General features: G+C 54.5%; 1 protein-coding gene across 2 annotated transcripts in view; it reads left to right on the forward strand.

Moving 5' to 3' along the window:
- Window positions 1–16,147, forward strand: part of PTPRN2 (protein tyrosine phosphatase receptor type N2) — a 720,648-nt gene that overhangs the window by 663,819 nt on the left and 40,682 nt on the right. For both annotated transcript variants that reach the window (XM_055335454.1, XM_055335455.1), the window contains exons 16-17: window positions 7,217–7,290; window positions 13,792–13,869. In XM_055335454.1, the coding sequence (XP_055191429.1) occupies window positions 7,217–7,290; window positions 13,792–13,869 (152 nt within the window). The remainder of the gene's footprint in view (window positions 1–7,216; window positions 7,291–13,791; window positions 13,870–16,147) is intronic.

Consider the following 16,147-nt stretch of genomic DNA (forward strand, 5'->3'; position numbering starts at 1 on the left):
CTTGTGATAGACTTGAAGGAGTGGCCACACCACCTGCACAACTGTCTGCTGGCCCAGACAATGGCCTGGTCCCATCCTGAGGGGCTCTTCCAGGGTCTCAGGTGTAGATGGTCTGGGGGATACCTTTGTGCTGACGGAGCAGTCACCTGCCGCAGTATCAGCTGAGCTTGGGCCTGCAGGGAGAACCCAGGCCAGTCCCTTGGGACGTGGAGGGCACCCCATCTGCCCAGTGAGCAGCGTCCACCCAGACACAGTCTCATCCTGCCCGACATCCACCTGCTTTCCGGCAGCTCACTCTCCCTGGTGACACTAGGCCAGCCACGGTGCTCCCGCGCGTGTGGGGTGCTGGCCACTCAGGCCCTGCTGCAGGGACGGAGGAAGCCACTCCTGCATCTGTTCCATATTCCTCCGACCCCAGGGCCACACCCCTGGTCCCTCATAGAGGGCTTGTTCTGTGGGTCGTCTGGATGCTCCCCCCACTACCCGTCATGCTTTAATCTTCTGTGGTGCTTATCAGCGAGCTTCCTGCTGAGCCTTCTTCTTCCGCTTTCATAGAAGTGTCCTAGTTGGCAAGGCCTGGGGGTGATAATGTCTCAGTGTTACCAAGGTCAGGGATCACTGTGCCAGCCCAGGTCCCCTTCTGGTATCAGGACTATCCCTGGAGGACGACAGCTTGTGCCTGCCCCACCCCGGCCAGCACAGAGGCAGGTGGGATGGCCTGTGTTCTCAACAAAACACAGCTCTCTCGACTCTGAATACACGTGATCACCCATTGCCCAGAGACTGCAGGAGCCGCTCACTCTGCCACCTGTAGATTGTGCATTTCCTCAGCTCAGCCACATGTGTTCCTCGTGTGAGTAGACGTGAAATCTGTGTGCCCCGGTTGCTTGTCTCACCGGCTGTGCTGGGTGGTGTCTGTACTCTTGTAACTGCATGCAGACCGTCCCCGCCAGAAGCTGGCCTCATCGCCTCCCTCCACAATGGTCTCCGTGCCTGACATGACACCCTGCGTGGGTGCTATGCACATGAGGCCCCATGACCAGCATGGGAAGGGCACTCACACATCGCCCACTCCTCCCCTGGGACCCGGCTCACAGGCGCCGCAGACATCTGCTGACTGAGTGCTCCCAGCAAATCTTGATTCTTTCCTGCTGGCAGGACCCATCTTAATCATCTGGGTTCTTTCTCAGAACCTGGGTCAGAGGAGGCGATACAAGCCTGGTGCAGGGCAGGCCAGCCAGTCATGAGGAAGCCAGAGCAGGAGGGAGACCCAACTCTAGGTGGGGGGGCCCGGACACTGTGAGACCACCGGCCTCAGTGGAAACGATAGGCTTTGATTCTCAGTCCTGGAGTGGGACGCTCCAGCCTCTCTACTCAGCGTGCACACACATCATTGTCCTCCACATCTGTCTGTGTCCAAATTCCCTCTTCCTATGAGGACACCAGACACCTCCACATGGGATCCCGTCTCAGGTACTGGGGGCAGGGATGCCAGTGTATCTTTTGTCATGGAGACCAGGGTTACATGGCTCAACTCTTGCCCACCAGGGCTGGATGGGCAGCACCAGGCCATGGACACTGGAACCACTGGAGTCGGCTCCTGCTCATGCCATGCTCCGCACACCAGCCGTGCCCATTTGTGCCCCTTCCTCAAAGCTGTACAGTGGAGGGTGAGGCCAGCATGTGGTCGGAACTGCCTCCAGCATGGGTGTCCCGCTGTGCACCTCCTCATCCTCTGCAGAGTTATTCACCTGCAGAGTATGCGGGCAGTCCTATTTGGGGATATCTCTGGGAGCTCTGTCAAGGTGTGAGTGAAAGTGTTGAAGCCACGAGATGGGAGACCGGCCCTGGTGACCAGCCACTGCAGGCTGTTGGGGGACCCTCAGACGTCCTTCTGCTGAGTCTGGGCCACGGGTGCCCACATGAGCCTCTGTGCCAGGTGACGGGCAGAGAGACAGAAGGGATCACACTCTCACCAGCTCTGGATGCAGGAGGGTGCGGTGAGGCTGGGCCCCAAATGCAATACCATGTGCTGGTCCAAGGAGGTACCGAGCGGAGCCCTGTTGCTTTCTCTCCTGGAGGTTTGATGATCTCTGTCATTTGAGCTGAGAATGTCCAGCAGCTCACTGACTGAGGAAGGGAAGCCCATGGGGAGAAGCTTGAGCTGGCCCTTCCAGAGAGGACTTAGGCTTCAGAGCAAGCATGTGTCCTAATCTCACTGTGGTCTTCAGCTTCCCAGAGCTATGGAGGGTCCCACTGTCTGTGAAGCCACTCGGTGCTGAAGCAAACAGTACAGAAATGTATGGCTTTGCTCTGCTATGACGAGTCCCAATCAGCGAGGACCATCAAGTGTGTAGACGGCGAGGATCATTAGAGCAACCTCAACAGCTGGTAGACTGATTGGAGCGGAGAGCTCCAGGCTACGTGCTTGCAGGACACCAAACCACCCGTGGACCCATGAAGTCAGAGAATGGTGGTAGCAGACACCACTGAGCTTCTTTCTCTCAAGTTAAAGACTCGGAACTCTGACCCCGCAGCACAGAGCGCCAGTGGGTCACTCACCACACCATCAAAGTAAAGGAAACAGCATCCAGCCAGCCTGAGAGAGGGTCAAGATCCCTGGAAAGCCCCATGAGGACATTAGCAAAGCGCTCAGGTGAAGATTTCCCTGGTGCGGAGCCCATGTCCTCCAGAGACCCACGCATACCCAATCCGTAGGCACTCAGCGTCCAGGAACTCATCTGCCGGTGGGGTAAGGATTGCTGATCCATATCCATCAATTCACGTGGCTTGAATGATGTAACCAGGACACCTAAAACAACACCACCCTTCGTGTTACCAGACACATTAGGGACAAAGGGAGCCTCCACGCTCCGTCCTTGGGTTTCGGGGGATGTGTTCCAGATGACAGCACATGTGGGGACGTGCCCACTCATGGTTCAGCCACAGCCATCCAGAAGCATCCAGTCTATCTTCTCGTGTCCTTTGTCCCACTGATAATCAAGAGGAAATTCTAGAACTTGTGTCTTCTCTTGGCATTTATGAAAATCCTTTCATATTCACTGATGACACAGTGTACCATAAATAAATTTTGCCAATTTAACTGACTTTTGCTCAGTGAGGTATGTGTCCAGCAGTCGTCTTGAACTTATGCCACATTACAGTGCACGCAGCATCATGGCAACCCCGCAGCCCAGAGACCCTTAGCCTACATTTTGGATGACACCTCTGACACTTCCAAATCTTGAATAATTTACCCAAATACCACCTGGCTAGCAGGTGGCAGCGCTGAGATTCAAGCCCCGGGTTCTTAGCTACTGGCTGCGTGGCCTTTGCCGAGACATTCAGTGGGTCTTCCCGGGACTTGGTTTCTTCGATCTAAAAGGGGGACACGGCCCCTGTTCTGAATGCACAGTGTTCCAGGAAGAAAGAAGATGTGTGAAACTACTTGTAGGGCATGTAGAATGCTGGAAGAGCTTGGAATGTCGCCCTCAAACAAAGGGTTGAGGAAAGGACCCCGCACCACACTGCCGCATAATCCAACAAGTTTCTTCCTGGTGGGTGTTTTTCTGCTCCCCCCACCCCTGGTGACACTCACAGTCGTGGCTCTCACAAGAGATGACTCCATCTGAGGCCCGGATGCAGACAGGAAGATTCCAAGTTGCCATTTCCCGGCTTCCCAGCAAAGTCTCCGAGGCCCTGAAGGACACACACCCTCCTCAGCTGAAGTACAAGCACCCAGGTGGCTGCAAACCCTGGCTGTGTGGCTGGGGTCATTGTCATTTGCTGCCAAGGCAGGCGTGTGTGTTCACACTGGCCGTCCCAAGGAACAGCACTTAGTCTGCTGGGCACAGGCAAGGGAGAGGAGAGTTTGCTCCCGAGCCCCACCCCACCCTTACCTCTAACCTGCTCCGACGACCTTGAGTGAACCTGCAATCCTGCCAGGCCACCCTGCCCACCCTTTGCCTTACAAAGACTCAATCTGACATCAGCTCGTTGGCTTCCGTATCAGCTTTTGTGAAAAAGATGAACAGGACAAGTGAACCACAAAACAGTTGAGAGTTGCCCACCCCATGGAAACACCCCCTGGGCCGTCCCTGCCATGTGAATGTCGCTCTGCCACGCTCCGACCCTTCCAATGCCACTCTAGGTGTTTCAGATGGAAGTTCAGATGGCCCAATATTAAAAACAAAAGAAGTTCACTGTTAATTTTGAAATCGGCGTGTTGCCACAAAATCAAGGGCGTAATGGGAAGGCAGCAGAACTCTGCAGCTCTGGAAGCCCTTGTCCTAGGCCTGCGGGACATGAGCTTCATGGATAGCTGTCCTCACAGCCAGGCTCAGGTGCTCCAATAGCCCATCCCCTCAGCCGCCAGAGTGCCAAGCTCTGAGTGCCAAGCAAAAATGTTAGATTGGGTTTTTATTTCACCAAGATGCCCAAATTTGTGAAGCGTTTTCTTAATTTTCTGACTAGGAAAGTCAACTGGCACTTGTTCTCTTGGCCAGGTGCTTTCAGGCCAGGCAGTGCCATCCATCCCCTTGGAGGTAGAGGGCGCCCAGCAGCCCCCAAGCCTGCACCTGTCCAACGGGTTGATGTTGGCGCCATCTCAGCGTGCCCCTGAAGCCAGAGGCTGGTGGCTGCAGTCCTTCCTCCCGATACACCTGCCGTCCCTTGGCCAGTGACTGTTCTTTGAGAAAGGTTCTCTGACAGTCAGGACGGGTCCCCATTGCCACTCTCGGCAGTGCCTGAAGTTGGCTGTGCTGACCATATTCCATGGAGCAGGGCCCCCGGGAGGCCGTCTGGAACCCTCTGGAAGCAGCCAGAAGCTCTGCTTTTTTTATTCCAGAATTCTGTGTAGGCCGCAACAGTAGACCTGGTGCATCCTGCTAGAAGGTAACTGCTTCTGAGCAGCACATCATGGTTCCCATCTTGAGGTATGCATAAGGCCCCCCGCCATGGAACTGGGCTTCCTGAACTTCATTTGGGATAGTGTGATGGGGTCCCAGCTCATTCCACTCACCGGACAACAGGCCAGTAGGCCAAGAGGCAGGGTGTTGGGGTAACGAAAGCTGCAGACCAAGATGGCAGCCTGGCGTCCTGAAGAACCCTCCAGCCTCAGTACAGATGCCGACATGGGAAGGGGAGGGCTGGAGTCGAGTGACCGATGACTGCAGACATCCAGGAGCCAGAATGGGTCCGGAGGATGGTGAAACTTCTTTGTCCTTGGTCGCCTCATCTCTGGGAAGAGGAATCCAGCTGCGATGCTCCTGTGACTGGGATGGGGCAGCTGCCTTCCATACTTCCACATCTCCTTGGGGGAACATGGGTCTCAGGTAGGGGCGGTTTGCCCAAGTCTCAGCAGAAGCCCTTCCATGGCTGGCATGCGGCGTGCAGGGCTGAGCCAAAGTTTCCAGGCTACCGGTCACAGCAACAAGGGAGCCAGGGGCAACGTGGAACCAGGTGCATGGAGCTCTCCCAGTACGTTTGGTAGCATTTGTGGCGTGTGGGGATGTCAGAGTTGACCAACTTTTCTGGTAAATCTTATTTCAATTTCCAGCCACTGGAAATTGTGCCAATTTTCACTGCCTGAGCAGTAGGATTCTGTATCACTATTGACGCCTTAGGGGAAGGCCTCAGCAGCTGCCATTGTGATTTCTGAGTGTTTGCACTGCCTTTGGGTGGGGCGGACATGCGTATATGAGCACCTGTGTGCTCCTGCTCATCTCTGGGTGCTTCTCCTCTACTGGAGAAAGCTAACGTCGGTATCCCACTAAGACCGACAGGATGATGTCCAGGCCAGTGGACTCACCCAAGTTTCCAAGCCCCAGAGTTGTTTAAAAAAAAAAAAATTAAAATCTCCTAGAGAAATGGAAGAAACCTGAGGCACAGCCATGTCCCCATGCCTTCCTGCCCCTGCTGCCCAAGCTGCTCTCAGGTGGGGGCCTAGAAGCGGATGCTCTGCTAAGATGTGGGTCGGGGGCGAGACACAACCCCGTGCTTCCCTGGCTCCGGAGGCTCCAGCCAGCTTGTCTTCAGTGTCTCAGAAGAAAAGAAATGGGTATTGTGTGTGGCGCCCAAAGGCAGGGACCAGAGCAGAGGGCAGAGTTGAGCGTGCTGCCATGTTTGGTGGCCCTTGGTTCCCAGCTGCACCTCACAGAGGACAGAGACAGTGACCGCAGCCCCAGAGACAATGGGAAGAAGGAGGGGCTGTCAGGGCATCCCCCACCCCACCCCGAGCCTGTCAGCAGGAGGAACCAGCACCGCCCTGCTCCCTGCGCCCCTCCTCAACATCCCTCAGGATGCGGCTTAGAAAGTTCCTGAAGATAGGCAAAGTCACTGTCCACGGGGAGGTGGTTGTTCCAGAACCAGAATTAAGAATAATTCCTGTGTCAAACTCCAAGCTTTGACAGCCCCACTCCCTTCACCCCCACCAATGCATCCAGTCGCCACCTCAGTTGAGCCGTCATGCATGTTGGAGGCTTGTGGGTGCGGAGCCTCCCCCCTGCACCATCTCTCTTCCTTCTTTAGCTACGTTCTCTTTTTCTCCTGTTCTCCCCCGAATAGTCCTATAATCTCCTGATTTGACCATTTCCAGAGCACATGAGTGTATGTGGAGAACAGTTGCCTGATATCTTAGTACTCATACATTTGCTATATGCCTCCACATGTGTCTGCTGGTTACAGGGAAACCCTAAATAAAATACTGCAGAAATGGGATGCTTGTGTGGCTTAGCATTTAAGCGTCTGCCTTTGGCTCAGGGCGTAATCCTGGAGTCCATGGATCCAGCTCCCCGTAGGGAGCCTACTTCTCTCTCTGTCTGTGTCTCTGCCTCTCTCTGTGTCTCTTATGAATAAATACATAAATCTTTAAAAAAAATAAAATACTGTAGAGGAACGCCTGATCCTGGTTTGAGGATTCTGTGTAAGAAAAACATAACAATACCTCAATTCTGCAGGTAAAACCTATGTGCCCTGTTGCTCCGCCCGTCACGGGAAAGGAGCTGGATGGAGGATGGAAGGGCAGGGACACAGAGTCCCGGGCACGGCCACTGGGGTCACAGCGGGCACGGCCACTGGGGTCACAGCGGGCACGGCCACTGGGGTCACAGCAGGCAGCCCTCGAAGCGTATTCGACACCTGCTGTTTCCCTGAGTGGCCCCTCGTGAACACAGGCCTGTATGCAGATCTAACTTTATGCCTTTGGGGTTGCTTGCAGATGATCACTCCAGGGTCCTGCTGAAGTCAGAGAACAGCCACAGCAGCTCAGACTATATCAACGCCAGCCCCATCGTGAGTACCTTCTGGCAGGGCCCGCTCCTGGGGCTGCGAGCCCGGGGGATCTCAGCAGGTGACTGGGCTCAACTGGAGGGTTAATCTCAACTAGGCAACTAGTGAACCGGGTAATTAGTCTTAACCAGGTGACCAGCTTCAAGCAGCTGGCCTGGGCTGGGTCCTCCCTAGGCGGGAGCAGCCCCAGGTTCACTGGCTTGAGGGGCCCAGCAATGGCTGCGGCTGGTTTACTGCTGTTTTACTGACTGGAACCCGTGACTTTTAGAAAAATCCGCGGGGGGTTGCATTCCTGTTTTCTAGACCCACTGGTTCCCTATGTATTCAGGAGAAATGGAAGAAATGAGACCCAAACTGTGCCCTTGTTAAAGACCTGGAGGGTCCAAGGCAGAGTGCATGGGCCGGTCCCCAGGGGTGTTTCCAGGCAGGCCTTCCCGTCAAGACAAGCAGCAGCCATGCACAGGACCATGCCTCCCGGGGCCGGGCTTTCTGTTTCTGAGAACAGAGCACCCGGGAGGAGACCCCATGACCCCCAGGCACTGGCTTCCAGAGAGTCCCCTGCAGCCCACACCTGGAGCAGTGTCCCCTGTCATGAACCCCACGGGAGAGCAATAAGAGGGAAAGTCAGAGCACCCTGACGGTGACCAATCCCATCTCCAAGGTCAGACCCAGGCGCCAGCCTGGCTCTTCCACGTGGGGCAAGAATGATTGTACATGGAATGAGCGTCCATCCACCGGATGAGTGTGTTAAGGAGCGTGGTTGGTGGCAGAGACTTTGGGAGCTGGTGGGGCTTCTGCAGAAGGCTGGGTATGCCCCCACCCCCTCCACACCCTGTAAAGTGTATATGTCAACCCTGGTCATCAGAGAAGTGTCAGGATGTCTCACCAAATCTCAAGTATGCATGTGGTAGAGCCAGGTGTGGAGGGTTCCAGCCCTGGGAGCTTGCTGGGGGCACGTGGGGGGCTGGGTAAGGCAGTGAGTCATACCCCGCAGTGCCCCGACAACCCCACCTGCCCCAGAGCAGGCTTTCTGTGAGAACATCCGCCACCTGATCTCAAGCAGCTGCTGCTGCTGCTGCTGCTACTAGAACATTCCTGTAGCCACTGGTTAGATTTGTATCAAGTGTGTTCTTAGGAGTCAGTATGCCAGGGTCGGATCCCTTCTCCCAGCCCCTCCCATGCACAGCGAGAGCACAGTAGCATCCTCACTGCCAGAAACTGGGTTAAGGGCTGGTCGGCTGCCCCCTCCACACTCCCTGAGCCCAGAGCTCAGCTCCTGCAGTGATTTTTAAGGAGTGGCTCCATTAGGTCCAGCATAGGAAACCCCAAGGGCCAGTCCCATCTGTGTTCCCGAAGCTCTCATCCAGAGCCGCCCTGTCTTTCTCAATAAATGCCCTGCTGTGCTTAGTATTTTTCCATTAATTCTGATTCAGAAATCAAGCCAAAGCCTCATTCCATGGGTAGGGCATTGTCTCTGGTGAGGCGGGGAACTGTACGTGCCTCAATGGGGTCCCCACGGGGCCGTGGTGATGGCTTGCAGATCAGCCCAGAGAGCCATGCCCTCCTACTGGCAGCCTCATCTCAGGCATGAACCATGTGACAGGGCTGGGAAGGGAAGCAAAGCAATTATTTTCAAGTGTAAAAGATGAACGTCCAGGGCTGGGGCATGCCCACCCCACCCCCCATTCATGGGCTCTAGCTTCCTGCTGTCGGTCACCCCCAGCTGCAACATCAGTGCAGGAGCCGCATCCTCCCCAGGGGCCATTCAACAGTGAGGGTGCTCTGGAACCTTCCGCCATCCCCGCCACCCTTCCCTTACGGAAAACGCAGGATGGCGCCCCCCCACCCCGACCCCACCGGGCAGGCACTCGGTCCGGAGGTGCTGCCAGGGAAAAGAAGGGATTTAAGGCAACCTTTCTTTCCCCTTCATTCATGCCATGATTCTCTTTTCCTAATTTGGGTTGTGAGGATGAACCGCGGTACATCCTCTTTCTGAAATAACCGAAGGTGCCGTGATAACAAGCTTCCTAGCAGCATTCCCAATGCAAAGCTAACAATTATAGCCCAAGAAGACCCTGGCTGCATGGAATAAAACTACAATAATTACATCTGTCATATTTGTACAAGGTCCTCATTAAATTCCAGGGAAGTCATCCAGTGGTAAATAACGTGCAGTCTTTGCTTTGAGAGCAAAGGTCACCAAGTAAATGGGAATTCTGTTTTCCTGCACAGCATGTGTGTGGGGCAGCCCATCAGCACCACCCAGGCCTGCAGCCTGGCTGTTCCTGAGGATGCATCCAGGCACCCCAAGCAGCACACAAATGTCCTTGCCGGGGACAGGCCTGAGATGCCCCCAGCCCTTGAAACCACACTTCTCCTTCATTCCTCTGTTTATGGAGGGAGGGGAAAAAATGGTTTGACATTTTAATTCAGAATGTGGGTAGGTGTACGTGGGCTCCTCACAAAGGGGTGACCGGTTAGATGTCCCGAATATCAGGAGAAATTGGCCAAATATGGGGGCCAGCTTTCTGGTTCTCAGGAAGTATTTGCAAGCAGGCATCTATGTGTGTGTGTTACATTCTGTAATTTACTTAAATCTCAACTCAGAAGAAAATATGAAAATAGCTTCTAGAGCAGCCTCTTTTGCTGTCGATTACCGAAGCCACCGTTTCTCAGTAAATTCCTATAGGAAGACTGGATATCTAGAAAATAACTTGTAACTTGAAACCTCTGGCTTGATAGTCACTTGTTTTTAAGAAAACATTTGGTGAAATTTGCTCTAAATGTCAGAAAAGGCAGGTGCAGGGGCAGGCAGATAGGACGAGAGAAGGGAAACATGCACATTTACTCCCCGAGATTTCAGAGTAAAAGCATGTGTGCCCCTCCCGGGGTCACGGTCATGGCGAGGCCATCGGGCTGGACAGAGGTGATCTCCCCGCAGGACATGGCAGCAGCCCACCTGCTTCTCTGCCGAGCTCTTTAAGCCTCAGGACGCAGGTCCCTGGTCTTGACATGATGAATGCTCAAGTTTAAAAACCTTTTTTTCTTTGTATTACTGGGGAAATTATTGCTGAGTGTTTTTTTTTTTAAGATTTTATTTATTCATGAAACACAGAGAGAGACAGACACAGGCAGAGGGAGAAGCAGGCTCCATGCAGGGAGCCCGATGTGGGACTTGATCCCAGCACCCGGGGTCATGCTCTGAGCCCAAAGCAGATGCTCAACCACTGAGCCACCCAGATGTCCCTATTGCTGAGTTTTTAATGCAGTTCAGAGTTTCTAAAAACCACTCATACCTATTTAATAAATGCCATTCGCAACTTAGAGCAGACGGCTAGGTGTGAGGTGTTGTGTCAGTGCGTTTAAACATTGACAGGAACACCCTTTTCCCATACCCTGCCACGTAAGAATCAGCCAGCCACAGGGACATGGGATTCAACACCAACAGTTTCCCTTTTTCTGGGGGAAAAACAAACAAGCAAACACAGTAAAAGCAAAATTGTGTCTTCATCGTACTTGGGACCCGGCACCCTGTCGCCTGGCATGACACGTGGTCCCGTGGGGAGGGTCCTGTCTGACGCAGTTCCCCAGGGCGAGGCGTGGACCCGCATGGGCTTTCAGGGAGAGCCTCAGGGTTACACACTCCCACGGGCATACAGATGAGTGTGCACATATCTGCACATGGAATCTCAGAGCCAGCAGGCCCCAGAGGTCCTGCAACTGTCCCTCCACCCACCCCGCTCCACCCTACAGGCACTGGGACTGAGGGCCAGCGACAGGAATTTATGTTTGGGAATGTAAGGGAAGTGCAAGTAAAGAGCATTGTACGCAGAACAGGAAAGCCATGGGGGGTGGGGAGAGAGGCAGCCTGGGGCTCTGGGAGCTGCAGCCCCATGTTCCCCGCCCAGGGTCCACGTACTGGGGTCCCGGCCGGGGTTCCTGGTGGAACAGGTGGTGTTGGTAGAAACTTATCTCATTGCCTTTCATTACACTCATCTTGCCTTGGAAATCTTAACCAGAAAGCCTCTGTTCAGTTAGTTAAATATATGCTTTACTTTTTTCCGGCCAAAGATTGCACCAAACAGCGAGAGGGCCACGTGCACCGAGTGCTTCTGCCCAGAGTTATTTTCTGTTCAACAGAGTGTGCACAGGATGGAATAATTCTAATTGTCTTTGAATCATTGTTAAATTGATGACGCTTTGGCTGCTCTGTGATCGTTAAGGTATCTACTGCCCCACACGTGGCCGCCGGGGGCTGCAGCTGAGGGGGCTGGGAGGGCGGCAGCCTTGCCTGGGTTCCAAAGGGCGCACGCAACTGAGAACCCCCACACTAGGCCGCCTTGTCTTACCCTCCCAAAGGCCTGCTCATGTTTTTACTATTAATCACATATTTCTCAGCTTGAAAGCGACTAAGTGTGCTGCTATGAACACACTAACGATTTTCAAATGTGGTGCTCTCTAGATTGCTCTGGGCGAGAAAGAAGAAAACCAGATTTCAAAGGGAGGTGGGGTTTTTGCTCTTTATGCAGAATTGTTTGCTAGAAAGAGATGGGGTTGTTGTAAATAGCTGTTGCCCCCAAATGCGTATTTTGAAAAATCAAAACTCCCTTCTTTCTGCTAAGCTCTTTCTCCTGAAACATTTTAATTGGGGCTTTCAGCCAGAGTAACGTAATTTTACCTATATTGTGTTTGTTGTGGTGCATTTGGAAGCGAGGTCCAGTTTTAATTGGGAATCGCTAAATTGGAGACAGAGAAAGCATTTCCCTCCTCCCCTCACCAGCCAGCGTCCCACCGTTGTCATGTGGGAGTGACTTAGATGCTCTTCCCATAATGTGCGTAATTATAAGGTGTGACGCGCACCCTTTTATGCTGACAGCCATCCTCTCGGGAAGTGCTGGTGGGACACTCGCGTTCCAGAGACGGTGCCTCTTTCAGGCTGCTCCCCGAGGCGGTGCAGGGCCATGTGGTTTAGGTGGCTGCGGGGCGCACAGCCCGTGTCCTCGTGTGTCACCATAACACCACACATGGTTGAAACCCCCTCCTCTTTCACTGTATTGGGAAATGTGTTCTCCACAAGTGTCTTTAATAAGTACAGAGCGTCTTAGCCCTTTAATCAAGACCTGCTAGCAGCAGAGTAGATTCAGGCGCCAGATGGGAAGGAATCTGGTCTGACAGGTGGGCAGCTGCCTGGCACCTGGGGGGAGGGTCCCGGGTGGGGTTCCTGCACGAGGCCCCATCTGCCCATCTGGGGTGGGTTCTGCGGTCCTGTCCAGGCTGCCCAATAGGGATGAGATGCTGATGCCCCTGCACTCTGGACCACGGCGGGGCCGTGCGGGGCAGCGCCCTCCATCTCACGGCTCTCAGACCACACTTCCACCCTACTGCCATGCCCAGGGTCTGTCCCTCGGCCCATTTTCCTTCTTTTCCCTGCTTAGACGGTCTTTGCGTTGAATGTTGTAATTAAGGTGTTTAAGGCCAGCTCCTGTGAGGCTCGCAGGCTGCTTGTAATCAACCAGCCAGGAAACCCACAACCACATGCTGCCTTTGGTGCGTTGTTGGCCCCTTGCCCAGCACAGTAGCCCCAGAATCAGGTGCGACCTGCTGGAAGGTGGGCACATCTCCCCTGGAGTGCCCGCACACCACGTTCGCAGACCCCGGGTGACCCGGCAAGCCAGCGCCCCTTTCCAGGTAATAGAAACAAGCTCCCACATGAGAGGAGCTAACTCTTCGTGAGAGGCGGAATGCACTCGTTCATTAATTCTTCCAGGAGCCCGAAGGGTGGTTCAGGGGCCTGGACCCTGACCATAGAGAGCCGAGGTTGCATCTGTCCCAGAGGTCCTGTGGATTTGAACCCTGCACGTGGCCTATAGTGGGTGTGCAGGCTGCTCACACTGGCAGGCAGCTGGGGTCAAGGTTCACAGCTAGAGTGGAGGCCACTCATGCTGGCAGGTGCCCTGAGTAGAGGCCTGTGGCCAAGATGGAGCCCATGTCCAGAGGGAAGGTTGCTCATGCTGGCCTGTGGCATGGGGGAGGCCAGTGGCTGGGGTGGAGGCCACTCATGCTGGCTGTAGCTGAGCGTTCTACAGCCGCTGACCCCGAAGAAGCAGACCCCTGGTGGCACCCTGCCCTGTGCTCCCGCACCCGGCCTCGGCCTAGCCTATTGGTTTACTGGCATCTGGTCTCTTCAGTGGCTTGGTCTCCATCTTGGCTTGTGCTGCCTCTGCCACTCCAGTATCAGGGATAAAGAAGGCTCGCCAGTGCCGTCACAGGGCTCCAGGTGCAGGGCCCCCGGGGCTCCACCTCAAAGCCCAGCTCCGTTGGAATCCCAAGGGAGAGCAGGAAGGCCAGCCTGCCCTTCTCACGCCCGCAGGCCTCTGGTGCTGACGCAGCTGGCACTTGGCATATGCGACATGCCACCTCCACTTCCTCTATAGCCCCTGCTTTCTTTCCTGGTTTTTACTAGTTTTTAAGCTGATCTTTGTGCCTATCATCTAATCCCTACAGATGGATCATGACCCTAGGAATCCTGCCTACATCGCAACCCAGGGCCCACTGCCTGCTACCGTCACCGACTTCTGGCAGGTGAGTCTATTGTAATCAAAACTTTTTCTGAAAATGGGATCTTGATAAATTGATCGTAAGGCCATGGGTTCAATGATGTAAATTTAAACTAGTTTATAGGTGGTGCTCATCAGATGTTACAACCTCAGGATGTATGGGAGGTTTAATGTTTTTTAATGTTTTTTATTATCAGTCTCTTGTTTTTCAAAACTGGAGTATGAACGTTCCCTCTGAGACATTGAATGCTCTAGAGACTCTTGCTTTTCTAACCACTGTACAATTTTCTTTCATGAAACGTAAAGAAGTAGAGTTAATAAGCATTTAAATGATTGTATTACATTCAAATGTGTCCTTATCTGTTGTTCTCTCCTATGAGGGGAGAGAACAGTGCTCACATGTTAGTTTCTGTCCCTTGTCGATGCTCTTTAACGCATTCAAAAGGCCAAGCGAGTGTGTTTTGTCTGGCACAGTCCTGGTCGCCTGGACTGAGGCTGGGACGCCAAGAGTGTGAGCCACTAGGTGCACAACTGGGAGAGGGAGAGGCCTCCCTTCCTGCCCCCGCATCCTCCTCAGGCTTCAGCCATGCCACAGGGCCAAGCGGGAATGGGCTTTGAAGGTGGCACGGTTGCACACTTGCCCCCATGTGTCAGGCACGCCGCTGGGCTTCCGCCCAGAAGAGCCAGCAGGGGACAAGGCTGAGAGAGCAGCAACAGGTAGGGTGGGGCATCTGTTAGGCCCAGGACAGCCAGCCCTGCACCCATGGCCATGCAGACAGAGCACCTGTCAGGCCCAAGATAGCCAGCCCCACACCAATGGCCACAGGGTGAGGCATAAAGCCCAGGTGGTTCTAGATCCCCAGTGGTGATGCCAGTATCTGGTATGGCAGCTCTGAGAGTAAATGCCTCACCCAACTTGCCAATCAGGCCTCTGAAGCCTCTCCACCCATGAGAGGGCAAGTGTTCCTGTCTCCACCGTGCGGACAGCCTGGGCGGGGAAGAGGGGGGTCCAGAGACGTCGGGAAGGGCTCCGAGACCATCTAAGTGTTGTGTCGATGCATGCATACAGGACAAACAGACACCAAGGTTGGGGCACATCTGCCCAGCCCCTGGCTCTTCCTCATGGCCTTGACACTGCCCCCCCCCAAAAAAAAAAAAAAAAAAAAAAAAAAACGAACCTCAGCATTACATTGTCCAGACCTGATGGTGGCTCAGAGCCCTTCAACTCTGGCATTAGAGCCATGTGGGGACGGGCTGTCCCACTACCCTCAAGGCACCGACTTTCCTCTGTGTCACACCTAGCAGGTTGTCCCTCCCAGCCTGGGGAGCTCAGCACCCCTGGGCCGTCTGTTCACGTAGGACCTTCGTGCTGAGGTTCTCCAGACACTTGCAGGAGCCCACCGAGAGACCCCGCTGCGTACTCTGGCACTCACTTGTGCTTCCCTGGCCTCTGACACTCAGGAGGAAAGGGCACAGAGGGCTCCAAGCTGTGTGGCAGAGCAGGGGAGACCCACAGGATTCCAGCACTGGCCATCACACGGCAGGCACTTCTCCCAGCTGTCGGGGCCAGCCATCACCTTGCACGCATGGGGCTCTCTAGGGCACTCAAACACTGGGCAGTGGAACGGTTGCTCATATCCACCAGCGCCAACTGGAGACGACGTCCATGTTGAGGACTGTGTGTGTTTTGACAGTCTTTGCCATTGCAAGACATCGAGGCTCATGCTTTGCCCAACGCCATGCGGTTTGCGAGTGCAACGGCTGCAATGCTTTTCTTGCCACTTGTTATGGACGGATGTGGCTGTTGGGGTGAGTCATCGGGTCAGGGTCTGCGGTCCATAAGGTGGCCTCCTGAGGGTCTGGAGGTCTGAAGTCAAGGGGCACACGTCCATGGGTGCAAGAAGCCCTCTTTAAGTGAAGTAAGGTGAGAAAAATGACCAAGTGCAGGACATCGGGAGCCACTGCCGGCATTGGTCACGCTGCCCTGGAAGGATACCACGGGCATCCTTCCACATGGCAGCAAGTGTCCCGGGACAAGAAGGCTTTGCAGGCAACAGCCTCATCCTCCTGGGTTATCATACACAACAGCACATCCGGGCTGCTGAGGAGTCCCATCGGAACTTTGTCTCATCCAAATGCCCTTGACCCAGACGCCACAGCCTTGAGGAATGCGGGGCACGACCTCTCCCGGCTGCCTGCCGTAACCACAGGAGGCCAGCAGCCTGAGATTCAGGCATGGGCTGAGGGGCTCCACCCAGAGGCTTCGCGGGAGAACCTATTCGCGCATGTGTCTCCAGCTGCTG

Source organism: Nyctereutes procyonoides, unplaced genomic scaffold, assembly GCF_905146905.1.
Source record: "Nyctereutes procyonoides isolate TBG_1078 unplaced genomic scaffold, NYPRO_anot_genome, whole genome shotgun sequence".
Classification (NCBI taxonomy): domain Eukaryota; kingdom Metazoa; phylum Chordata; class Mammalia; order Carnivora; family Canidae; genus Nyctereutes; species Nyctereutes procyonoides.